At 37.9% G+C, this 26,390-nt stretch overlaps 1 protein-coding gene across 1 annotated transcript; it reads right to left on the reverse strand.

Annotated features, from left to right (window-relative positions):
• Positions 1–4,137: 4,137 nt before the first annotated feature.
• On the reverse strand, positions 4,138–10,031 carry LOC130968516 (potassium transporter 3). Its single transcript, XM_057893835.1, has 9 exons — positions 9,705–10,031; positions 8,879–9,122; positions 8,478–8,726; positions 8,287–8,337; positions 7,669–7,929; positions 7,534–7,586; positions 6,769–6,883; positions 6,272–6,526; positions 4,138–5,768 (listed from the first exon to the last, which is right to left on the reverse strand). Exons 1-9 carry the CDS (start codon positions 9,786–9,788, stop codon positions 4,663–4,665), a joined length of 2,418 nt encoding a protein of 805 aa, XP_057749818.1. The 5' UTR covers positions 9,789–10,031; the 3' UTR covers positions 4,138–4,662.
• Positions 10,032–26,390: the final 16,359 nt, after the last annotated feature.

A 26,390-nucleotide genomic window follows, 5' to 3' on the forward strand; every position in this document is an offset into this window, starting at 1 on the left:
TTTCTGCTCTACTTCCGACTTCGTTTAATAATCCATCTACATACAGATGCCAGGCTATAGAATCTCCTTGGACTCTTGTATACTCAGCCAAAAAGTCGGTCAGGTATTGTGATTTGATCGCTGTATGAGTTTCATATTTCAGGTCGCACTTGGACAGTTCCAGGGTCCATTATAGCATCCAACCCGTGATATCCATCTTTTGGAGGATGTGCTTTATAGGTTGACTAATTCGGAGTTTTATGGTATGGGTTTGGAAATAAGGTCGGAGTATTTGAGAGGCAAGAACGAGGGCATAAGTGAACTTTTCTATTTTTTGATAGTTTACTTTTACCCCATGTAGGACTTTACTGGTAAAGTAGACTGGTTGTTGTCCGTTCTTGTCTTCTCGAGTGAGAGCGGAGGCTATGGCCTTGTTTACAAATGCCAGGTATAGTATGAGCTCCTCTCCTTTTTTAGGTCGGGTAAGGATCGGTGGTTGACTCAGGAAGTTCTTAAAGTCTTGGAAAGCTTGCTCATATTCTTGAGTCCACTCGGATTGACATCCCTTCTTGAGTATTGAAAACAGAGCTAGAGATTTCAGGGCCCACCCTACCAAGAATCTAGATAAGGCTGTTAACCTTCCATTTAACTGTTGAACTTCTTTTAGGTAGGTCGGACTTTTCTTCTCAAGCATTGCTTTGCATTTGTCTGGGTTGGCTTTGATGCCCCTTTGGGTGAGCATGAATCCTAAGAATTTTTCCGCTTCCACTACGAAGGTCCATTTTGAGGGATTTAATCTTATATCATGCTTCCTTATTGTTTTGAATACCTCAATTAAGTCAGGCAAGAGATTAATATCTTCTTTTGTCTTTGACAAGCATATTGTTCACATAGACTTTCATTAACTTCCCAAAGTGAGGTGAAAATACCTTGTTCATTAATCGTTGATATGTGACTCCAGCATTATTTAATCTAAAAAGTATTACCACATAACAATAATTTGCTCTAGGAGTGATCAAAGAAGTCTTTTTCTTGATTCGGCTTGTACATCGGAGTTTGATTGTATCCTAAATATGCATCCATAAAGAATATGTATTTGTAGCTTGAAAGCTAAATCTACCAGAGCGTCAATGTCGGGAAGAGGGTATGGGTCCTTAGGACAAGCTTTATTGAGGTTGGTATAATCGACACATATTCTTCATTTCCTGTTTTGTTTCTTCACGAGTACTACATTGGCCAACCACAAAGGGTATTTTACTTCTCTTATGAACCTGGCTTCTAACAAAGCTTGGACCTATTCTTCAACGACTTGTGCTCTTTCGAGGCCAACCTTTCGTCATTTCTGTTGTACAAGTTGTGAGCTTGAGTAAACGCAAGCTTGTGATTCATGGGGTCGAATGTATTCCGGACATATCAGAGACCTTCCATGTGAAAAGATCAAAGTTTTCTTATAGGATCTTGACGAGATCTGCTTTCAATTCTTTGTCCAAGTTAGCTCATATGTTTGTTATTTTTTCGACTTGATCTCCGATTTGAATTTTCTCAGTTTTACCATTGGGTTGTGGTCTCAATTCTTCTCGAATTCAGGCACCGCCAAGTTCGATGCTATTGACCTCTTTCTCCTTTGCACATCCACGTAGGTTCAATCTCTTATTGTAGCACCTTCTCGCCAATTTCTGATCTCCTCTCACGATGACTATTCCCTTTAAGGTTGGGAATTTCATACAGAAATGAGGGATAGAGACGACCGAATCAAGCCGATTTAATGTTGTCTGACCTATTAGAGCATTGTAGGCTAATACTACATCAACCACAATATAGTCTGTACTCAAAGTTTGGACCTCGAACCTTTACCGAAAGTGGTGTGCAACAGAATGAAGCTAAGAGGTCGGATTGGTGTATCCCCCAACCCAAAAAGAGAGTGTCGGGGTATGCTCTAAGTTCTTTTTCTTCCAAGCCTAACTTGTTAAAGGCAAGTTTGAACAAAATGTCGGCCGAACTTCCTTGGTCCACCAGAGTCCTATAGAGATTTGCATTAGCGAGTATCATTGTGATCACAACAGGATCATTGAGCCCCGTTGTTATCCATTGAGCATATTCTTTTGTGAAAGAGATAGTGGGCAAGTCGGGGGCTTCAACCTCCTCCCCAACTTGATAAACTTCTTTCAAATGCCATTTACGAGAAGACTTAGTTAATCTGCCTCCTGCAAATCCTCCGGCTATCATGTGGATGTGTCTATTAGGAGTTTGTGGGGGCCGATCTCCTTGACTCCTGTCTTCCTCCTCTTTTTTTCTTTTTTCTTGATCATCCGATCCTTTTGCCAAGTATCTTTCTAAACGTCCTTCCCGAGCTAGTTTTTCTATCACATTTTTCAAGTCGTAGTAATAATTGATGGAATGTCCATATATCTTGTGATATTCGCAATATTCTATCCGACTTCCACCTTTCTTGTTTTTGATGGGCTGGGAAGGTGGAAATTTTTTGGTATGCAGATCTCTCGGTAGATGACAACAAGGAAAACTCGCAAAAGAGTGTAATTATGATATCTTCGAGACTTGTCTTAGTTGTACTCATCCTTTTTCTTCGCTTCCTTCTCTTTATCTCGAGCCTGGTAAGGAGGATTTTGTCTTCGAGCATGCTCTTTTAGTTAGGCATTCTCTTTCATATTCATGTATTTTTTCGCTCACTCTTGTACCTCGTACAGGGAGGTCAGGTGCCGTTTTGATATGAATTGGGAAAATGGTCCCTCTTTGAGGCCATTGACTAGCCCCATTATCACTTCTTCTGTAGGCAGAGTTTGAATCTCCAAGCAGGCTTTGCTGAATCTTTTCATGAAGCTCAAAGAGTTTCTTCAACCTCTTGCTTGACTCCTAGGAGGCTTGGAACGTGTTTGGCTTTATCTTTCTGAATGGAGAATCGAGTGAGAAACTTTCTTGCAAGATCGTCGAAGCAGGTTACAAACCTGGATGGTAGACTGTCGAACCACTTCATCACCGCTTTAGTTAGCATAATCAGGAAAGCTTCACAACGAGTTACATCTAACGCATTAGCCAAGTACATCCGGCTTTTAAAATTACTTAGATGGTGTCTCGGGTTGGTCGTTCCGTCCTAGAGGTCCATGTCAGAGCTCTTAAAGTTTCTTGGGACCATAGCCCTCATGATCTCTTCAATGAATAGATCTTCTCCTCCAAAAGGGGTTTCTTCCCGATCTACATGATTGTTCCGACCTCGAAGGTCGGCTTTTAATTTCAAAAGCTTTTCTTCTATTTCTCTTCGTGGACGTACTTCCATTCTCAAGTCTCTTTCAACTTCTCTTTGTCACTCTATCTCCTGCTCAAGTTATTCTAGTCAGCTATGATGTCTGTGCACGAGTCCCATGAGTTATATTGGATGTCAGTTCAACATATTTTCTGGTGGGTGTATCTCTGAAGGTATAATTTTGTATAATTCTAATATAAAAATTTATGCTTTTTTTTTAAATAAATGAATTCAAATTTTTAAATAATAAACTATATTTTAATTTATATTATATTTTAGTTAAATAATTATATAAAATTATATATAAATTATCAAATAAATATTCTGTAAAATAATGTTAATATAAAACAATTTAAATTTAACATTAATTTATATATTATTTAATCAATTTTTAAATAATATAATATTTATTAAAATATACTATATAGTATAATTAATTTATCTCACGGCACATGGGCGAATCTCACTCTAGTAATATTACAATTGTTTATACGTTTTAGATGCTATAATACCTGCTGAGATATGACAAGAAATTGGCTAGTTAATTTAGGAAATCAAGGGAGGATAGTTGAGATCATGAGGCCAATTTAGGAAAACTGAATTCGTACACTGTGCGAGAGTGTGGTACTATCGAGAATTACTCGTTCTTAATTATACGACAATGCGATCAAAAAAGGGACCAGCCATGACTTGGATTGAGGAGTGTTTGTGCACACTACATCTATTTCCGATATTTAATCAAGAAAGGTCGAAACGGGCCCTCAAACTGAAAGAACGAATTAACGAAATTAATGACCTTTCGTGGCACAAAGGACTACCGCGATAAACGTTGACATAAAATTTGATAAAAAGCAATTTCTTTATTAATAACGAACAAATCGGACTACTAACAATAAGGGTTAAAATTAATAAATAAATACAGCCAAAATTCATATCCACTGAATGCTGCTTATCACGTCTGTATTTCTTGCATGGCGTCATTCTTAGTACGTATCATTTAATTATTCGAGCGATGAAGATTACAAAAAACGACCAAAAGAAAGTACCTTGTAAGTGCGAAGGCAGCAGTAGATGCCGACATGCAAACTACTGAATGAAATCGAACTTCACTCCCAATCTCAACTACGATTTGGAAAGCTCAAACTCAATAAACAGGTACATATACAGACAGGAGCTCCAAGAAACTCCTTACCGTCCAACAAATTAGTCATTTACATACCTTGTCAGCACCATCACAAAATCATAACATCTTGACAATAGATGCTGCTATCTTCAAGCATGCCAATGGGAGATTCTTGAGCAACATCCATTTAAGTTGCAGCTGCTAGAGTAGCATAACCATGCCTGTCGTTGGAGCACAAGGGGATTCCTGTCATGGCTTGCATAAATTACATCCTCAGTCAAGATCTCGTCATAAACGTGAACTAGACATGGTAATTCATTCCAACCTTAATGAGACAAATATGAGGAATGTTTAGGCCTACAGCAGGAGAGCGACAATTTTTCCGGAGGAAAGAATAAAGGTTGATGGTGAACTGCTTTAAGAATGATGAGTTCCACTTGGCCTTCACGTGAGAATGACCTATTACATATGCTGCTCCAGCACGTTTAGCTTCAACAAGTTCCATGAGTTCTTCCTTAACTCGTGGATCTTTGTATATTGTATTGATCAACTCAAACCTAATCCGGCGTCTGTTGTTGAGTTCGGGCGATTCTTGCTCATACATGGATTGCAGCTTCTTCAGTGCAGGGGATTTGCTACTAGTAACAGTCAAAGCCCCAGGAAGACTTGTACTGCTGCCTTCTTCAGATCCAGATGCAGATTCTGACATTAGCAATCTTGTCCCAAACTTACCTGATGTCCTAACCACAGCCATCCGGCCATCCACCGAACCCTCCTGGCTTCCAGAACAACCTTCTGCTTCCAATTGAATGTATTCTGCTATACTCATTACCAGCTCATTTTCAAAATCATTTTCATGGCTGTAGACATCTTTATAGCCATTACGAACAATGCACCGGTATAATCTAAAAGATTTGGGACCTACTCTGCCAATTAGGTAACGTTCCTTATGGGGCACAGAAGGCACAGGTACGGTCTTAATACAGACAAAAACAACCACTTGGTAAAAAGCTGGCAAATTTGTTAAGAAATGGGTAAAACTGGCAGGGATTCCAGTAGCCAATTCAGTATATATAAGCCCCAGTCCCGGAACCCTAACAATCCCAAGACTAGGACCCAGTGTGAGGATCCACTTCATTGAAACTTTGTTATGCATGTCAAATAAATATTTTTTCCTTGAACCATAATGCCAGGCGTACATAACAACCATAAAGAGTGCAGAGAGCACAAGTGGAACCCAACCACCTTTTGGGATTTTCATGCAGTAAGACGAAAGGAAGAGAACCTCAATTGAACCAAAAAATAAAACAAATCCTATAGCAAGTAGAAGACTTTGATGCCTTACAATGTTGATGACTAGTGACATCAACCATGTGGTCACAAACATCACAATCAGACTCGCAATCCCTGCAATAAAGATATCATGAGCTGAGAATCAGCAGCCAATAAATAGGGCCGCATCAGTGTAATAACACTAACAATTTTTAAAAAGTTCACATTTGCTCAATGTTAGAGTAAGCTTTTTACCCTATCACTTAAACATGTATTGCAACATCATTGAAATTGCATAACAGTATATGATTATGATAATCTTGAAAAGTTGACACTAATAGTGCATCATGATTTGCTACTTTTTTCATTTCCTAAGAAAAGGTTTTACAGACATTTCAAACAGAAAGGCATAACATGCTTCACTAATAAAGTAGAACATTTATCACATAATATAAAACATTTATCACATAATAAACATTTATACACACACACACACAAAAAAAACTAAAAAATAAAAACATCTATCATTAATATTTCAATCAATATATAAATAAATAATCTAACATAAAAACAAAAGTACCATAACCCGTTAGTTTAACATTGGAGATTTTAAAGACCATTGTTTTGACACAACTTACCATAAGCATATCCTATATGGTTCTTGTCTCCAAAACCAACTGTCATAACCAGGCTAATTATCAAAAGTACCCAATTTATCTCAGGAATATATGTCTGACCATGAATCCACCTTCTGGAATGCACTGCTTTAACACGAGGGAAACATTCAAATGCATGACATTGTTGGACAATTGAGAATGTTGAAGAGATGACACCCTGACTTGCAACTATTGCTGCCAAAGCTGCCACCACAAATACTGGCCAGAATAGGATATCTACATAATGAGAAAGACATTCTGACATAAATTAAAAAGACTTAACGGCTATGAATTCTAGTAGAAACATACTACAGGTTATTGCTTCCAGCTAAATATTCAGTACAACCTGAAAAATTCATACCAACAACCACTCAATGTTTATGCACCTTATGAATGCAGATAACAGTGATTCATGCTGTTCAGAAATTTCCGAGATGACCTATCATACTTTTTAATTACTAGCATTCACATTAGCTAACCTGGAATAGAAGCATAAAAGCTTATGGGCACCGCAGATAAATTCTTTGAAAGAAAAGCAGCCTGTCCCATATACTGAAGAATAAGACATGGATAAACGACACAACAAAATGAAACCTGCATGGCAACAAGGATATAATCACAACTGTTACAACAATCATCTCTAAAAACAAAATCAATCTAACAATTGCAGCATTCTGTTTAAAAATGAGGATTCACCTATAAAGGCCTCTTTTTTTTGTGGGATATAAATTAAGGCCTACTTTTTATGCCTAGGATCATGGATGCAGGCAAATATGGGTCAATTCAAAGATTGTTTTCACAATCCACTTTAGCCTGAAATGTCAGTTAGCTATAGTCACTTTATAAATGTCAGTTACTTATAGTCTGTCTTATTTCCTCTGGCTGTAATGCTTGTGCAGCATATAATTAAAAAAAGACTCCATATGAGACTAATATATCAGTATGCAATACAAAATAGTGAGTATGGTTGAATCAACTGCTCCCTAAAATTAATCGACTTCATGTTAACTTGCCATCTGAGTACAGTTCTTCATTGCCTAATATCATCTACTATAGCATATATTAGTCACATGAAATATCAGTCTGAAGTTTATTACATGTAGGCACGTATAATGACAAAAGGAAAGTTTCATCACCATAACTGAAACCTAAAGTTAAATAACAGTAATCGTTCTTGGGCATCTGTTTATAGGGAATCCAGTATGAAGTTGAAATACTCATTAATATGCATTCAGTGCACTTACCCTTATAGGTGCTTGTCTGTAGTACCCAAGGTCTGCAAACATAGCTTCAGTCCCTGAAGTTATAACAAGAAAACCATAATGAATCTGGCAATGACAATAGTTCAGTAGAACTTGAATTTCAGATTTAACACTGACCCGTAACACACAGAAACACTCCTCCTAGATTGGCCCATCCATCTTTTCCTGTAACTGAAAAGAACTTGTATATATAATATGGAGAAAGAGCCTTATATACTCTTGGATTCCACGTGATTACATTGTAAATGCCAACCGCGAAAATAGACAGTAACCATAAGATCATTATGGGAGGAAACATGAAGGCAACCTTGTCGGCACCACGGTGTTGCAGAACAAAGAGTCCAACCAGCAGAACACAAGAAATAAAAGGTATCATACCTGTGTAATGATATAAATGTCATCACAAACATTTCATAATATTGTTTGGAGAAGAGAACAGCCTGATATCTCTGGGGAAACTTAAGTGTATAAAGTTTCAGAATCAATTTCCCAATTCCTTATTGTTTTCTTTATACTGAAAAATACCAAAAAGCAAACTTTATTCTACATTTTTGGAAATAGCTGTTCATCAGGAAGACAGGAAAGCATCTGAATAGGCTCAAGCCACAATGATCAAAAGACCATAACTTTCTGTTAGAGTCAGCCAACCCAAATCAATATTTTATATCCTTTAAGTTATTCAAGTCAGAGCATTTTAGATATTGTTGGGTGGAAGAATAGCATTTTTCCACTTACTGTTGTCTGTAATCTTTGCTTCGATCCTCAGACCTTCAACTGATGAGAGAACTGCAAGATATATTTCTCATAAAGTCAAGAAAGATACTTATAGTGGTAATAAGGGATTAACAAAAAAAAAAGTAACATTGATCAGATAAATTTTACCAGACACACTAGCATATTTATGAGCACAAATTGTGCTCCCTTACCTGAAATGGCAGGCATGAGTGCACCAACACAAATTGCCATACAAGCACCCAATAAAACAAAAAGAAGCAGCGCCGGTTTTGACCTCTTGTGTTTCTCAACAAATTTTTTCAGAGGTGACGGTGGTATACTTCTATTTGAACAACCAGGCTTGTGATATGCAGAAAGCTCCTCATCAGATGCTTGATGGTTAGGAAGCAAACAAAATTTGGCATTTCTGCAAAGCTGGGAATACAAAGCAATAGTTCCCCCTGCACAAGTTCAATGTTTTAGTACCACTACACTCATTGCACAGAAATTTCCAAGGTACTAAATTACCACCCACCAACAAACACACACACACAGACACACACAAAGGAAAAAAGAGGATTAGAATTATCATCATAAAGGAAATGGACCTTACCTTCACCATTATCATCTGCATTCAACATGATAATAGCATACTTCAACAAAGAAATGAGAGAGAGAGTCCAAAAAATCAAAGAAAATGCACCAAATATCACTTCCTCATTTTGAATATGTTGCAGCTTTCCAGCAAATATACTTTGATAGACATACAGAGGGGAGGTGCTCAGATCTCCAAACAAATAGCCTAAACTCTGGTATGACAGAAACAGAAGTGCTTTACGTTGAAATCTGCCGTCCACCTGTTTATAAAGACAAATCAGACACTATGGACTTGTGTTTTTGTTTTCTTTTTAACTTCAATAAAGCAAACTTCAGCTCAAAATGTAAATATAAATAAATAAACAAAAAACCATGAACGAAAATACAAGAGGCATTGAACTTTTCTATAAAATGCTGTATTGCGAATTGCCATCACAGCACATTCTATGGAAGAAACCCGTGGTTTATGGTGATAAACAGTTTCAGCTTAATTTTTGAAGCTCCTACCAACAACACAGCAGCAAGAAGCTAATCTTTCACGAACCTAGAAGTAAGATATATTATATTGTTTCCAGATCAGCGATCCAACGGATCTTATTCTTTATTTCGCTTAATTCTCTTGTTAAGATAAACTTCAAAAGCGCAGCTATCCAATGATCACTGATACAATTAAATTGGACATTCAATTCATTCGGTTTTGGATCGAAGAAAAGGAAATTGAATCTGAAAAATGAAAGCAAACGGAAAAGCCATAGTTGGTTCGAATGTATCACAATAAGTATTTCAAGTTAGGGTTTGAATTGTGGCGAAAACAGAGAGAAAGTGAGGAAACCATAACGTACCGTGGTCGATGAACTCCGTTGGGAACCATAAGGTACCACGGTAGATGAACCCCGATTGTCTCTGTCGGCATCGTCCGAGTTCATAGCGAAGCTGCCACAGGAACAGAGCAGCGTTCTTTCTGGTTATGGCGTTGAATCAGATTAAACGTAGAAATTCCTCTTCTCTTGGGGATAAAAGAAAGGGAAAGTCAATTCCTGAAGTGATTAGACCGCGAAACTGCCTCTAACTTCTCTAACTAATGTTTTTCCGCCATTTGCAGACTGGCGTGTAAAAAAGCTGTGAGAACTTTCACCTGTGAAAAAATCAGCGTTGTCATTAATTTTTGGGTTATGTGTGGTTGGGCCGTTGGGGAAATAAAAATGATCAAATTCTAATAAATGAAAAATTATCAAATTTTAACTATACTAACAAATTTCACTCAAATTTTATTCCTCAATCAAAATATGCTTTCAATATAAAAAAATGGGATGAATGTTTGATAATAATGCTACTGTTCTTTGAATCTAATGGAAAAGCATTTATCTGATCTTTGAGTTCTTAATTGATTGATTGCATGCATGTTGTAATTTTGTGTATTCTTCCTTATATTTTTGTCTTTTGAAATTTTATTTTTGGCTGATTGTTTTGTTTATTTTTTTAGTGATAATGTTATTTACTAATATTTTATTTTGGTTGAGTTAAGTTTTACTTTGATTTTTGAGATTTGCAAGTTGTATTGATTTAGTCTATGAAATTTTAATTGTTCTAATTTAGTTCTCTAAATTTAAAAAAATACACTACATTAGTCCCTCGTTTATTTTTTGTCATCGAAACAGTAATGTCGTGTGAGGTGGTTTACTCCTTACCAATGGTTAGTTGAGCTTGCGAATAAAAACATTATACCAATTTAATTCTTTTCTCTTTTATAACCTAAACCAAAGAACAATGTCATCTTCTTTATATATGTGTATCTGTTTTGCCGTCTCAAAGTTCTTTTTTCTTCTCAGCGCTGCTTCCTTCTCTATCCTTTGCTACCACCGCCACCTTTTTAAACGCGAAAATTTTCATCCCTCAGGATTGAAAAATACATTTAAATCCCTCATCTTAAAAAACACATGACAATTATACCCCTCTGTCGAGTTGGGGCTCAAAACGGGAACGGAGAATACTGACTTGGAGGGGTGGAAACTGAGCTGTCCGTTTTACCTGATGATGTGGATGGGGAACAAATTATTAATGGACAAATTGGTCCTTGTGCCTCAAAACGATGTCGTTAGCATCTCCCACCTTATTTCACCATTCCTAATCCCCATAACACCCAGAAACTACTCCAGTTATTACAGAAAACCCTACCAGAAGACAAACATCTTCTTTCTCCCTTAAAAAAAACGTTTTCTTCCAGTTGAATGTGGTGATGTGCTTAGTGGACATCGTGGTTAGCGAAGGGAATGGCAAGCTTCGTCCGGCAAAAAACTGCTATCTTCTACAGAGGTAAGGGTAATAGTCGAGGATACGTGCATTGTTGTTTAAATATTAGTGACAATATAATGCATGGAGTTGGGCTTAGGGGTGATTGCATATTTTATTTCGGGTAAAAGAATGAGAAAAAGTTATGTGGAGTTTACTGATTTCAAAATTTGAGGCACTTAATCTAGGGTTTAATGTCTGATTTATGTTGTTGTGGATAATGTAGATGGATGATATATATGTGGTACCTGTTTTTCATCACGGAGGCCATTTTGGTAGAGGACCCAGTGGAACTCTTGAGTATATTGGTGAAAAAGTTGAAAATTTTCCGAAGATCGACTTGGACTTCGTGAATTTTGGAGATTTGGTGATATTGTTCAAGGGTCTGTGCTATGCATCATACAAGGCAGTTTATTGGTATGATCCAATAAGCAGTGACATTGAGACTGGACTGCACATTCTGAGAGGGGATGTAGGAATCAATGAGATGCGAGAGAACAAGCTGAGGAATTCAACCACGGATGAGTTTTACATTTACTTTGGCCACCCCGTGGATGAGCCACAAATAGTGGAAGAAGATGCTGCTGCAAAAATGGGGGCGGAGGAATTTGATGATTACATTGATGTTGATAGCATCAGGAGGGAGCTTCAGTCGTCACCATCCACAGAAGATGATAGGTATGACAGTGGGGAGGACGAACTGTATAAACCTCCTCCAGCTGTTTCTGAAACTATTTTTGATGATGATTATTCTAGCTGTGATGAGAAAAATGATGGTTGGTGGACGAAATTGTGTTCCTTTTTCCTTGTAATTGGATTTTAGAAATTGGCACGAGTGAACACAACTCCGTTCAACTAACCAGCAAGTGTACTGGGTCGTCCAAGTAATACCTTACGTGAGTAAGGGTCGAATCCACAGAGATTATTGGTTTGAAGCAATCAATATTTATTTTATTAATCTTAGTCAGGATGTGAAAGAAAATTGTTTGGGCTACTTGAACAATAGAGTTACTTGTTTATGATTAAAAGTGGAATTATTAGATTTGATTATAAAAATAAAAGAGGAGGACAGCGTTACTTGTTAGGCAATAAAGAGAAATATGTTGGAGTTTTGGAGATGCTTTGTCCTTTGACTTCAACTCTTCCTTGGAATCCTCTTCTCACACGCAGGTTCTATCCATGGCAAGCTCTATGTAGGGTGTCACCGTTGTCAATGGCTACTTCCCATCCTCACAGTGAAAGCTAATGCTCACGCACTCTGTCACAGTACGGCCAATCACCGGTTGGTTCCCGCTCCTACTGGAATAGAATCCCTCTTTTGCGTCTGTCACTAACGCCCAGCAGGTTAAAGTTTGAAGCACGTCACAGCCATTCAATCCCGGAATCCTACTCAGAATACCACAGACAAGGTTTAGACTTTCCGGATTCTCATGAATGCCGCCATCTATCCGGCTTATACCACGAAGATTCTGTTGGGGAATCTAAGAGATATTCATTCAATCTGATGTAGAACGGAGGTGGTTGTCAGGCACACGTTCATAGGTTGAGGAAGGTGATGAGTGTCACGGATCATCACCTTCTCCACAGTTAAGCGCGAATAAACATCTTAGATAAGAACAAGCGTGTTTGAATGGAAAACAGAGGAATTGTATTAAATCATCGAGACGCTGCAGAGCTCCTCACCCCCAACAATGGAGTTTAGAGACTCATGCCGTCACAAAGTATGTAATTCAGATCTGAAAATGTCATCAGGTACAAGATAAGTCTGTAAAAGTTGTTTAAATAGTAAACTAGTAACCTAGGTTTACAGAATATGAGTAAACTAAGATAATTGGTGCAGAAATCCACTTCTGGGGCCCACTTGGTGTGTGCTGGGGCTGAGACTAAAGCTTTCCACGTGTGAAGGCCTTCCTTGGCGTCAAACTCCAGGTTTTGACGTGTTTTGGGCGTTCAACTCCGGATCATGACGTTTTTCTGGCGTTTAACTCCAGACAGCAGCATGTACTTGGCGTTTAACGCCAAGTTACGTCGTCTATCCTTGCGCAAAGTATGGACTATTATATATTGCTGGAAAGCCCTGGATGTCTACTTTCCAACGCCGTTGAGAGCGCGCCAATTGGACTCCTGTAGCTCCAGCAAATCCATTTCGAGTGCAGAGAGGTCAGGATCCAACAGCATCAGCAGTCCTTCTTCAGCCTAAGTCAGATTTTTGCTCAGTTCCCTCAATTTCAGCCAGAAAATACCTGAAATCACAGAAAAATACACACACTCATAGTAAAGTCCAGAAATATGATTTTTGCTTAAAAACTAATAATATTTAACTAAAAACTAATTGAAACATGCTAAAATCTACATGAAATTACCCCCAAAAAGCGTACAAAATATCCGCTCATCACAACACCAAACTTAAACTGTTGCTTGTCCTCAAGCAACTAGATGAATAAAATAGGTTCTAACAGAAATTAAGAAGTAATAATATTTTTGAGTTTTAAATGAGGCTCAGATTTATTAGATGAGCGGGGCTTGTAGCTTTTTGTCTCTGAACAGTTTTGGCATCCCCCTGTATCTTTAAATTTTCAGAATAATTGGCATCCTTAGAAACTCAAAATTCAGATAGTATTATTGACTCTCCTAGTGTAGTATGTTGATTCTTGAACACAGTTATTTTATGAGTCTTGGCTGTGGCCCTAAGCGCTTTGTTTTCCAGTATTACCACCGGATACATAAATGCCACAGACACATAACTGGGTGAACCTTTTCAGATTGTGACTCAGCTTTGCTAGAGTCCCCAGTCAGTGGTGTCCAGAGCTCTTAAGCACACTCTTTTGCTTTGGATCACGACTTTAACCACTCAGTCTCAAGCTTTTCACTTGGACCTTCATGACACAAGCACATGGTTAGGGACAGCTTGATTTAGCCGCTTAGGCCTGGATTTTATTTCCTTGGGCCCTCCTATCCATAGATGCTCAAAGCCTTGGATCCTTTTTACCCTTGCCTTTTGGTTTTAAGGGCTGCTTGGCTTTTATTCCTTTTGATTGTAATTATATTTTTTTTTTGATTTTTTTTGGACTGCTTTTTCTTGCTTCAAGAATCAATTTCATGATTTTTCAGATCATCAATAATATTTTTCGTGTTCCTCATCCTTTCAGGAGCCAATATTCATCAAATTCAAAATACAATTTATGCACTGTTCAAGCATTCATTCAGAGAACAAAAAGTATTGCCACCACATATAATTAATTATAAATTTTATTATTAAGAACTCGAAAAATATAGATTACTTCTTTATTCTTAAAAGAAAAAATCTACTACTTTATTCATGCCTGATGATGATGAGAAAAATAAATTATAGCTTAATTGGAAATAAAATCAAAATAGACATACTAATTACTACTACTACTATATATCTCCTAAGGTAAAATCCTATAATAATACTATCACAGAGTTAAAGCTGGAATTAGAACTTAACAACCTGTTGTTTTGGGGAGTAGGTGCTCCTCTAAAATATGTGGTGCTTTTTCATGGATTAATCCTTTGGCACTTCAGCTCCCTTAAGTTCACATCCTTGCTCTTCCTGTTCTCTTAGGTGCCATGATCTTAATGAGTTTTAGCTCAGTGATCATGGCAAATCACACCAAACTTAGAGGTTTGCTTGTCCTCAAGCAAAAGAAAGGAGAGGAGAGGAGTAGAAGGAAAGGCATTTTCATAAAAAGATAAGATGAGTTGAAAAAGAATTGAAAAAGATTTAGATTGGAAAAAGATTTGGGCTTATGAATTAAGATATATTTGATATTTTTGAAAAAGGGATTTTAGAAATTAGTGTTTCTAGAAATTAGGATTAAAAATTTTAGAATTGAAGGATGATAATTTGAAACATGTTTATGCAAGAAGTCATGGATTGAAACTTAAAAATTTAGAAAAATTGTAAAGAAAAACGAATTTTACCTCCTCCCCACCATCCTGGCGTTAAACGACCAGGATGCTAGCAAACTGGCGTTAAACGCCCAGAAGGTGCATCTTTCTGGCGTTTAACGCCCAGAAGATGCTCCTTTCTGGCGTTTAACGCCCAGATGGCTACCCTTACTGGCGTTAAACGCCCAGTAGGAGCTTCTTTTGGGCGTTTAACGCCCAAAGTATTTCTTACTGGCTTTTTCATGCCAGTGAGCTTCCAAATTTCCCTGTAACTCTGTGACTTCAACCAATTGCTATTTCACCTTTTGAAGATACTTGGACTCAAACCTGTAAAGAAATAATTAATTAATTAATACGAATAAAATTAAATTTTGTGATTGGCTGGGTTGCCTCCCAGCAAGCGCTTCTTTAATGTCATTAGCTGGACTGAGTTTTAATCAAGCCTCAGTTTTGAGCATTCTTGCTCAAATTGCCTTCAAGATAATGTTTGACTCTTTGTCCATTAACAATGAACTTTTTGTTAGAGTCATTATCCTGAAGCTCTATGTATCCATATGGTGATACGTTGTAATGACATATGGATCTCTCCACCGGGATTTTAATTCCCCAGGGAATAATTTGAGCCTAGAATTGAATAGCAGAACTTTTTGCCCTGGCTCAAAGACTCTGGATGACAATTTCTTATCATGCCATCTTTTCGCTTTCTCTTTGTAAATCTTTGCATTTTCGAAAGCATTGAGTCTAAATTCCTCTAGCTCTGATTCGAGACTCTCAGCCATATTGACCTCTCTTACCAGAGAGTCAATTATATCAACACTCATGCAGTCATTTGGGGTGTCTGGATGTTGCATGGCTTTAACAACATTCAGCTTGAACTCTTCCTCATTGACTCTCAAGGTTACTTCCCCTTTTTGGACATCAATGAGGGTTCGGCCAGTTGCTAGGAAAGGTCTTCCTAGAATGAGAGTTGCACTCTTGTGCTCCTCCATTTCCAGCACCACAAAGTCAGTAGGAAAGGCAAATGGCCCAACCTTGACTATCATTTCCTCAATCACGCCTGATGGGTATTTAATGGAGCCATCAGCAAGTTGAAGACATATCCTGGTTGGTTTGATTTCTTCAGTTAAACCAAGCTTTCTGATAGTAGATGCAGGCATTAGGTTGATACTTGCTCCAAGATCACATAAAGCTTGCTTGGTGCAAGTGCCCTCTAATGTGCATGGTATCATAAAGCTCCCAGGATCTTTAAGCTTCTCAGGTAAGCTTTTCAGAATGACTGCACTGCATTCTTTAGTGAGGTAAACTTTTTCAGTTTCCCTCCAATCCTTCTTATGACTTAAGATCTCTTTCATGAACTTAGCATAAGAGGGTATTTGCTCAAGTGCTTCTGCAAACGGAATCTTTATTTCAAGAGTCCTGAGGTAGTCTGCAAAGCGGGCAAATTGCTTATCCTGTTCCGCTTGGCGGAGTTTTTGAGGATAAGGCATTTTGGCTTTGTATTCCTCAACCTTAGTTGCTGCAGGTTTATTACCTACAGAAGTGGGTTGGGAAGCCTTTTTAGAAGGGTTGTTATCAGCACTTGTATGTGACTGATTCCCCACTGGTATTTGAATGCCAGTGGTGGGAGCTGGAGTGGTGTTAGACACCCCTTCCTTGTTTGTTACTGGCGTTTGAACGCCAGCTTTGTCCCTTTCTGGGCTCGGACTGTCTTCAGGAGGATTTTGAGTATCCACTTGTTCATTTCTTGGTTTCCTGCTGCTTTGAAGTGAGGTATTTAATGTTTTACCACTTCTTAATTGAACTGCTTGACATTCTTCTGTTATTTGTCTTGACAGTTGTTTTTCTGTCTGCTTTAATTGTACTTCCATGTTCCTGTTAGCCATTCTTGTTTCCTGTAATATTTCCTTGAATTCGGCTAGCTGTTGAGTTAGAAAGTCCAATTGCTGATTGAATTCATTAGCCTGATCCACTGGACTGAGTTCTGCAGTTACTGTTTTAGCTTCTTCTTTCATGAAAGATTCATTGCTTAAGTACAGATGTTGATTTCTGGCAACTGTATCAATAAGCTCTTGAGCCTCTTCAATTGTTTTTCTCATATGTATAGATCCACCAGCTGAGTGGTCTAGAGAAATCTGAGCTTTTTCTGTAAGCCCATAGTAGAAGATGTCTAATTGCACCCATTCCGAAAACATTTCAGAGGGGTATTTTTTTAGCAACTCTCTGTATCTCTCCCAGGCATCATAAAGAGATTCATTATCTCCTTGTTTGAAGTCTTGGATGCTTAGCCTTAGCTGTGTCATCCTTTTTGGAGGGAAATAGTGATTCAGGAATTTTTCTGACAGCTGTTTCCATGTTTTTATGCTGTTCTTAGGCTGGTTATTTAACCATCTCTTAGCCTGATCTTTTACAGCAAATGGAAACAGTAATAGTCTGTAGACATCCTGATCTATTTCCTTATCATGTACTGTATCAGCAATTTGCAGAAATTGTGCCAGAAACTCTGTAGGTTCTTCATGTGGAAGACCAGAATACTGGCAGTTTTGCTGCACCATGATAATGAGCTGAGGATTCAGCTCAAAGCTACTAACTCCAATGGAGGGTATACAAATACTGCTCCCATATGAAGCAGTAGTGGGGTTAGCATATGACCCCAGGGTCCTCTTGTCTTGTCCATTCATACTTACTTTAGAATTGGAATACAAGAGATAATTTATATGTTGATTTAGAAAAATGGAATAAGTAAAACAAAATATATAAAAAGAAAATATGATAATAATAATTTTTTTTTTTTGAAAACTTTTCGAAAAAATTGAAATTAAAATCTGAAACTTATATAAAAATTTCGAAAAAGTGGTTCAAAATTAGTTAGAAAATATAAAATTTTTGAATTTTGAATTTTATGATGAAAGAGAAAAACACACAAAAGACACAAGACTTAAAATTTTTAGATCTAGTGCTCCTTATTTTCGAAAATTTTTGGAGGGAAAACACCAAGGAACACCAAACTTAAAAATTTTAAGATCAAGATACAAGAAAAACTCAAGAACACTTTGAAGATTCACAAGAACACCAAGAACACAAGAAAGAACACCAAACTTAAAATTTTTAGAAAACTTTAATAAATTTTCGAAAAATAAAGAAAAATTAACAAGAAAACACCAAACTTAAAGTTTGGCACAAGATTAAATGGAGAAAAAATGTTTTTGAAAAAGGTTCCAAAGCGTAAACCCAATTGGATTAAATATAACACTTGTTCTAAGTATTCCAATTAATGCTTTAGAAAGAACAAAAGTGAAACAAGAAAAGACACAAAACAAGAACAACTTGAAGATCAATGAAGAACCAAGAGCAAAAACACGAAAATTTTAGAGAAAATTTAAAATATGCAATTAACACCAAACTTAGAACAAGACACTAAACTCACGAAAATTAGCAATTAATTAAAAGAAAAATAATAAATTTTGAAAAGAAATTTTTGAAAAGAAACTATCCTATCAATATTGATTTAATGACTCTATAAAAAAAATAAGAACAAAAATAAAAAATAAAAATAAATTATTCCTAATCTAAGAAATAAAATAAGCCTTCAATTGTTCAAACTCAATAATCCCCGGCAACGGCGCCAAAAACTTGGTGGACGAAATTGTGTTCCTTTTTCCTTGTAATTGGATTTTAGAAATTGGCACGAGTGAACACAACTCCGTTCAACTAACCAGCAAGTGTACTGGGTCGTCCAAGTAATACCTTACGTGAGTAAGGGTCGAATCCACAGAGATTATTGGTTTGAAGCAATCAATATTTATTTTATTAATCTTAGTCAGGATGTGAAAGAAAATTGTTTGGGCTACTTGAACAATAGAGTTACTTGTTTATGATTAAAAGTGGAATTATTAGATTTGATTATAAAAATAAAAGAGGAGGACAGCGTTACTTGTTAGGCAATAAAGAGAAATATGTTGGAGTTTTGGAGATGCTTTGTCCTTTGACTTCAACTCTTCCTTGGAATCCTCTTCTCACACGCAGGTTCTATCCATGGCAAGCTCTATGTAGGGTGTCACCGTTGTCAATGGCTACTTCCCATCCTCACAGTGAAAGCTAATGCTCACGCACTCTGTCACAGTACGGCCAATCACCGGTTGGTTCCCGCTCCTACTGGAATAGAATCCCTCTTTTGCGTCTGTCACTAACGCCCAGCAGGTTAAAGTTTGAAGCACGTCACAGCCATTCAATCCCGGAATCCTACTCAGAATACCACAGACAAGGTTTAGACTTTCCGGATTCTCATGAATGCCGCCATCTATCCGGCTTATACCACGAAGATTCTGTTGGGGAATCTAAGAGATATTCATTCAATCTGATGTAGAACGGAGGTGGTTGTCAGGCACACGTTCATAGGTTGAGGAAGGTGATGAGTGTCACGGATCATCACCTTCTCCACAGTTAAGCGCGAATAAACATCTTAGATAAGAACAAGCGTGTTTGAATGGAAAACAGAGGAATTGTATTAAATCATCGAGACGCTGCAGAGCTCCTCACCCCCAACAATGGAGTTTAGAGACTCATGCCGTCACAAAGTATGTAATTCAGATCTGAAAATGTCATCAGGTACAAGATAAGTCTGTAAAAGTTGTTTAAATAGTAAACTAGTAACCTAGGTTTACAGAATATGAGTAAACTAAGATAATTGGTGCAGAAATCCACTTCTGGGGCCCACTTGGTGTGTGCTGGGGCTGAGACTAAAGCTTTCCACGTGTGAAGGCCTTCCTTGGCGTCAAACTCCAGGTTTTGACGTGTTTTGGGCGTTCAACTCCGGATCATGACGTTTTTCTGGCGTTTAACTCGAGACAGCAGCATGTACTTGGAATTTAACGCCAAGTTACGTCGTCTATCCTTGCGCAAAGTATGGACTATTATATATTGCTGGAAAGCCCTGGATGTCTACTTTCCAACGCCGTTGAGAGCGCGCCAATTGGACTCCTGTAGCTCCAGCAAATCCATTTCGAGTGCAGGGAGGTCAGGATCCAACAGCATCAGCAGTCCTTCTTCAGCCTAAGTCAGATTTTTGCTCAGTTCCCTCAATTTCAGCCAGAAAATACCTGAAATCACAGAAAAATACACACACTCATAGTAAAGTCCAGAAATATGATTTTTGCTTAAAAACTAATAATATTTAACTAAAAACTAATTGAAACATGCTAAAATCTACATGAAATTACCCCCAAAAAGCGTACAAAATATCCGCTCATCAATGGTATAAAAAGAAAAAAGAAATCTGAAAGAAAAGGAGAAGGTTCTGCCAAAGAGTAAGGTCAATGTCAAGAAAGGGACAAGGGCAGAGTCAAGTAAAAGTAAAAAAAAAAGTTGGACAAAGGAGTGTAAGTGGGAGTGATGCCAAAGGAACCAGGCCAACTACAAAGCCTAAAGGAACTGGGCCTACTGTAAAGCCCAAAAGGACCAGCCTCGCTGCTAAGCCCAAAGAAATTGGGCCTAATGTAAAGCCCCAAAGAATTAGGCTTGCTGTACAGGCTAAAGAAGCTGTGCCTACTGTGCAGCCCAATAATAGGCCTCCAATCGGCCTCTATGTGGATGAGGAGGATTCAGATGATGATGACCCCATTTATGAGTATGAATAAGAGGATCTTTACACACCAGTGTCTTCAGAGGATGAGGGAGACAAGCATGAATTTCCAGTTTTTAATGATGAGTATAGACTTGGGGAGGGTAGATTTGAGATTGGAACCAAGTTTGCTACCATTGATGGGTTCAAAGAAGTGGTAAGCGATATGTTCATTTTTGAAGGGAGGAAACTTGTCTGGATAAAAAATGATAAGGAAAGGGTGAGGGTTGGTTGCAGGGGTGAAGACTGTCCATGGCTGGCACATCTATCATACAACAAGACACTGTTATGTTTCTAGGGAAAGACTTACAAGCCAAAGCATATATGTGCTAGAGATTTGGGTAGTAATGCTACTGATCAACACTGGATCCGTAAGAAAGTGGAGAAGAGAATGGCAAGTCAATCTCATATGACAACTAATGAGACAATCGACTTTCCTAGAGAAGAGTTTAACTTGGTGGTGCATTAGAAGATGGTTTACAGGGTAGTGAAAGAGGCCAAAGAGAGGATAATGAGAAACGAAAAGAACAGTATGGCAAGCTCAGGGACTATGGCATGGAGATAATTAAGAGTAATCCCGGGTCGACAGTAAGAGTTGATGTGAAATCTATCCCTCAATTCTTCCCTGTCTTTGACAAAATATATATCTGCTTCGATGGCTGTAAGTAAGGCTTTAAGACTAGATGTAGGCCTTTCATCCATTTAAATGGAACTTTTCTTAAGACATACCATGGAGGCTGATGAGCGGATAATTTATACGCTTTTTGGCACTATTTTTAGTATGTTTTTAGTACATTTTAGTTAGTTTTTATTATATTTTTTTTAGTTTTTAGTTAAAATTCACTTTTCTGGACTTTACTATGAGTTTGTGTGTTTTTCTATGATTTAAGGTATTTTCTGGCTGAAATTGAGGGACCTGAGCAAAAATCTGATTCAGAGGCTGAAAAAGGACTGCAGATGCTGTTGGATTCTGACCTCCCTGCACTTGAAGTGAATTTTCTGGAGCTACAGAAGCCCAATTGGCGCGCTCTCAATTGCGTTGGAAAGTAGACATCCTGAGCTTTTCACCAATATATAATAGTTCATAGTTTGCCCAAGAATTGATGGCCCAAACCGGCGTTCCAAATCAGCTTCAGAATTCCCGGCGTTTAACATCGGAACTGGCACAAAAGTTGGAGTTAAACGCCCAAACTTGCACAAAAGCTGGCGTTTAACTCCAGAAAAAGTCTCTACACATGAAAGCTTGAATGCTCAGCCCAAGCACACACCAAGTGGACCCCGGAAGTGGATTTTTACGTCATTTACTCATTCTTGTAAACCCTAGGTCACTAGTTCACTATAAATAGGACTTTTTGCTATTGTATCTTCATCTCATGACACATTGCATGTTTCATACTGTATCTTCTACGGCATGAGTCTCTAAACCCCATGGTTGGGGATGAGGAGCTCTGCTGTGTCTTAATGGATTAATGCAATTACTACTGTTTTTCATTCAATCACGCTTGCTTCTATTCTAAGATACCACTTGTTCTTCAACCTGATGAATGTGATGATCCGTGACACTCATCGCCATTCTCACCTATGAACGTGTGTCTGACAACCACCTCCGTTCTACCTTCGTTTGAGTGTGTATCTCTTGGATTCCTTAAGCAGAATCTTCATGGTATAAGCTAGAACCCATTGGCGGCCATTCTTGAGAATCCGGAAAGTCTAAACCTTGTCTGTGGTATTCCGAGTAGGATTCGAGGATTGAATGACTGTGACAAGCTTCAAACTCACGAGTGTTGGGCTTTAGTAACAGACGCAAAAGAATCACTGGATTCTATTCTGACATGATCAAGAACCGACAGATGATTAGCCGTGCGGTGACAGTGTGCGTTGAACATTTTCATTGAGAGGATGGGAGGTAGCCATTGACAACGGTGAAACCCAACATACAGCTTGCCATGGAAGGAGCCTTGCGTGCATGAAGAAGAAGACAGTAGGAAAGTAGAGATTCAGAAGATATAGCATCTCCAAAACCTCAACATGTTCTCTATTACTGCAAAACAAGTATTTATTTCATGTTCTTTTACTTTTTACAATTAAATATGAGAATTATTGATATCCTGACTAAGAGTTATAAGATAACCATAGCTTGCTTCAAGCCGACAATCTCCGTGGGATCGACCCTTACTCACATAAGGTATTACTTGGACGACCCAGTGCACTTGCTAGTTAGTTGTGCGGAATTGCAAAAGTGTGATTGTGATTTCGTGCACCAAGTTTTTGGTGCCGTTGCCGGGGATTGTTCAAGTTTGGACAACTGACGGTTTATTTTGTTGCTTAGATTAGGAATATTTTATTTTTGTGGTTTAGAGTCTTTTATTTGAGTTTAGTTTTATATTTTAAGTTTGGTGTCAATTGCATGCTTTTATTTTCTTTAAAATTGTCGAAATTGCATGTCCTTAGTTCTTTCTTTATTTTTAAAAATTTCTAAGTTTGGTGTCTTCTTTGTGTTTTCCTTTAAATTTTCAAAATTTTGTGTTTGATTTTCTAAAAATTTTAAGTTTGGTGTCTTTTGTGCTTTTGTTTACTTAAAATTTTTTAAAAAAAAATAATAAAATAAAATAATATCCACATCATCTCCCATTCTCCATCATGGACCTAAGTGGAATTGAACAGTCTAGAAGGACTCTGGGGTCATATGCTAACCCCATTACAACTGCATATGGGAGTAGCATCTGTATACCTCCTATTAAAGCAAGCAGCTTTGAGCTAAATCCTCAACTCATTATCATGGTGCAGTGGTGCACGAAATTGTGATCATCAATGGCGCCATCAACATGGTACGCTCAATTGAAATCTCAACTCTTTATCACAACTTCGCACAACTAACCAGCAAGTGCACTGGGTCGTCCAAGTAATAAACCTTACGCGAGTAAGGGTCGATCCCACGGAGATTGTTGGTATGAAGCAAGCTATGGTCATCTTGTAAATCTCAGTCAGGCAGATTCAAAGGGTTATAGATGATATATGAATAAAACATAAAGATAGAGATACTTATGTATTTCATTGGTGAGAATTTCAGATAAGCGAATGGAGATGCTTTGTCCCTTTCGTCTCTCTGCTTTCCTACTGTCTTCATCCAATCCTTCTTACTCCTTTCCATGGCAAGCTGTATGTCGGGCATCACCGTTGTCAGTGGATACAATCCCGTCCTCTCAGTGAAAATGTTCAACGCACCCTGTCACGGCACGGCTAATCATCTGTCGGTTCTCAATCAGGTTGGAGTAGAATCCATTGATTCTTTTGCGTCTGTCACTAACGCCCAGCCTTCAGGAGTTTGAAGCTCGTCACAGTCATTCAATCATTGAATCCTACTCAGAATACCACAGACAAGGTTTAGACCTTCTGGATTCTCTTGAATGCCGCCATCAATTCTAGCTTATACCACGAAGATTCTGATTAAGGAATCCAAGAGATAAACATTCAAGCCTTGTTTGCTTGTAAAACGGGAGTGGTTGTCAGGCACGCGTTCATAAGTGAGAATGATGATGAGCGTCACATAATCATCACATTCATCAAGTTCTTGAATGTGAATGAATATCTTGGAATAAGAACAAGCTGAATTGAATAGAAGAACAATAGTAATTGCATTAATACTCGAGGTACAGCAGAGCTCCACACCTTAATCTATGGTGTGTAGAAACTCCACCGTTGAAAATACATAAGAACAAGGTCTAGGCATGGCCGAATGGCCAGCCCCATGATCTAAGATAGCATAAGACTATTCAAAGATAGCTACCAAGATGAAAATACAATAGTAAAAGGACCTATTTGTAGAGAACTAGTAGCCTAGGGTTTACAGAGATGAGTAAATGACATAAAAATCCACTTCCAGGCCCACTTGGTGTGTGCTTGGGCTGAGCATTGAAGCATTTTCGTGTAGAGACTTTTCTTGGAGTTAAACGCCAGCTTTTGTGCCAGTTTGGGCGTTTAACTCCCATTCTTGTGCCAGTTCCGGCGTTTAACGCCAGGCATTCTTGAGCTGATTTGGAACGCCAGTTTGGGCCATCAAATCTCGGGTAAAGTATGGACTATTATACATTGCTGGAAAGCCCAGGATGTCTACTTTCTAACGCCATTGAGAGCGCGCCAATTGGGCTTCTGTAGCTCCAGAAAATCCACTTCGAGTGCAGGGAGGTCAGAATCCAACAGCATCTGCAGTCCTTTTCAGTCTCTGAATCAGATTTTTGCTCAAGTCCCTCAATTTCAGCCAGAAAATACCTGAAATCACAGAAAAACACAAAAACTCATAGTAAAGTCCAGAAAAGTAAATTTTAACTAAAAACTAATAAAAATATAATAAAAACTAACTAAAACATACTAAAAACATACTAAAAACAATGCCAAAAAGCGTACAAATTATCCGTTCATCACAACAGCAAACTTAAATTGTTGCTTGTCCCCAAGCAACTGAAAATCAAATAAGATGAAAAGAAGAGAATATGCAATGAATTCCAAAAACATATATGAAGATCAGTATTAATTAGATGAGCGGGGCTTTTAGCTTTTTGCCTCTGAATAGTTTTGGCATCTCACTCTATCCTTTGAAATTCAGAATGATTGGCTTCTATAGGAACTCAGAATCCAGATAGTGTTATTGATTCTCCTAGTTAAGTATGATGATTATTGAACACAGCTACTTTATGAGTCTTGACTGTGGCCCAAAGCACTCTGTCTTCCAGTATTACCACCGGATACATACATGCCACAGACACATAATTGGGTGAACCTTTTCAGATTGTGACTCAGCTTTGCTAGAGTCCCCAATTAGAGGTGTCCAGGGTTCTTAAGCACACTCTTTTTGCCTTGGATTACAACTTTATTTCTTTCTTTTTCTTTCTTTTTCTCTTTCTCCTTTTTTTTCGTTCTCTTTCTTTTTTTTTTGTATTCACTGCTTTTCCTTGCTTCAAAAATCATTTTTATGATTTTTTAGATCCTCAGTAACATGTCTCTTTTTTCATCATTCTTTCAAGAGCCAACATTCATGAACAACAAATTCAAAAGACATATGCACTGTTTAAGCATACATTCAGAAAACAGAAGTATTGCCACCACATCAAAATAATTAATCTATTATAAAATTCAAAATTAATGCAATTCTTCTCTTTTCCAATTAAGAACATTTTTCATTTAAGAAAGGTGATGGATTCATAGGACATTCATAACTTTAAGGCATAGACACTAAGACACTAATGATCATAAGACACAAACATAGATAAACATAAAGCATAATTTTCGAAAAACAAGAAAATAAAGAACAAGGAAATTAAAGAACGGGTCCACCTTAGTAATGGCGGCTTGTTCTTCCTCTTGAAGATCTTATGGAGTGCTTGAGCTCCTCAATGTCTCTTCCTTGCCTTTGTTGCTCCTCTCTCATGATTCTTTGATCTTCTCTAATTTCATGGAGGAGGATGGAATGTTCTTGGTGCTCCACCCTTAGTTGTCCCATGTTGGAACTCAATTCTCATAGGGAGGTGTTGATTTGCTCCCAATAGTTTTGTGGAGAAAAGTGCATCCCTTGAGGCATCTCAGGGATTTCATGATGAGTGGGATCTCTTGTTTGCTCCATCCTTTTCTTAGTGATGGGCTTGTCCTCATCAATGGGGATGTCTCCCTCTATGTCAACTCCAACTGAATAACAGAGGTGACAAATGAGATGAGG

This window comes from Arachis stenosperma, chromosome 3 (genome assembly GCF_014773155.1).
Source record: "Arachis stenosperma cultivar V10309 chromosome 3, arast.V10309.gnm1.PFL2, whole genome shotgun sequence".
NCBI classification, from domain to species: Eukaryota; Viridiplantae; Streptophyta; class Magnoliopsida; order Fabales; family Fabaceae; genus Arachis; species Arachis stenosperma.

Coding starts and splice junctions, on each gene's coding strand:
- LOC130968516 (XM_057893835.1), bottom strand. CDS start 9,788: ATGAACTCGGACGATGCCGACAGAGACAATCGGGGTTCATCTACCGTG. Junction 8,727..8,878: donor TGCAGATGATAATGGTGAAG/GTAAGGTCCATT, acceptor GAACTTGTGCAG/GGGGAACTATTGCTTTGTAT. Junction 6,884..7,533: donor ACAGACAAGCACCTATAAGG/GTAAGTGCACTG, acceptor GTTGCCATGCAG/GTTTCATTTTGTTGTGTCGT.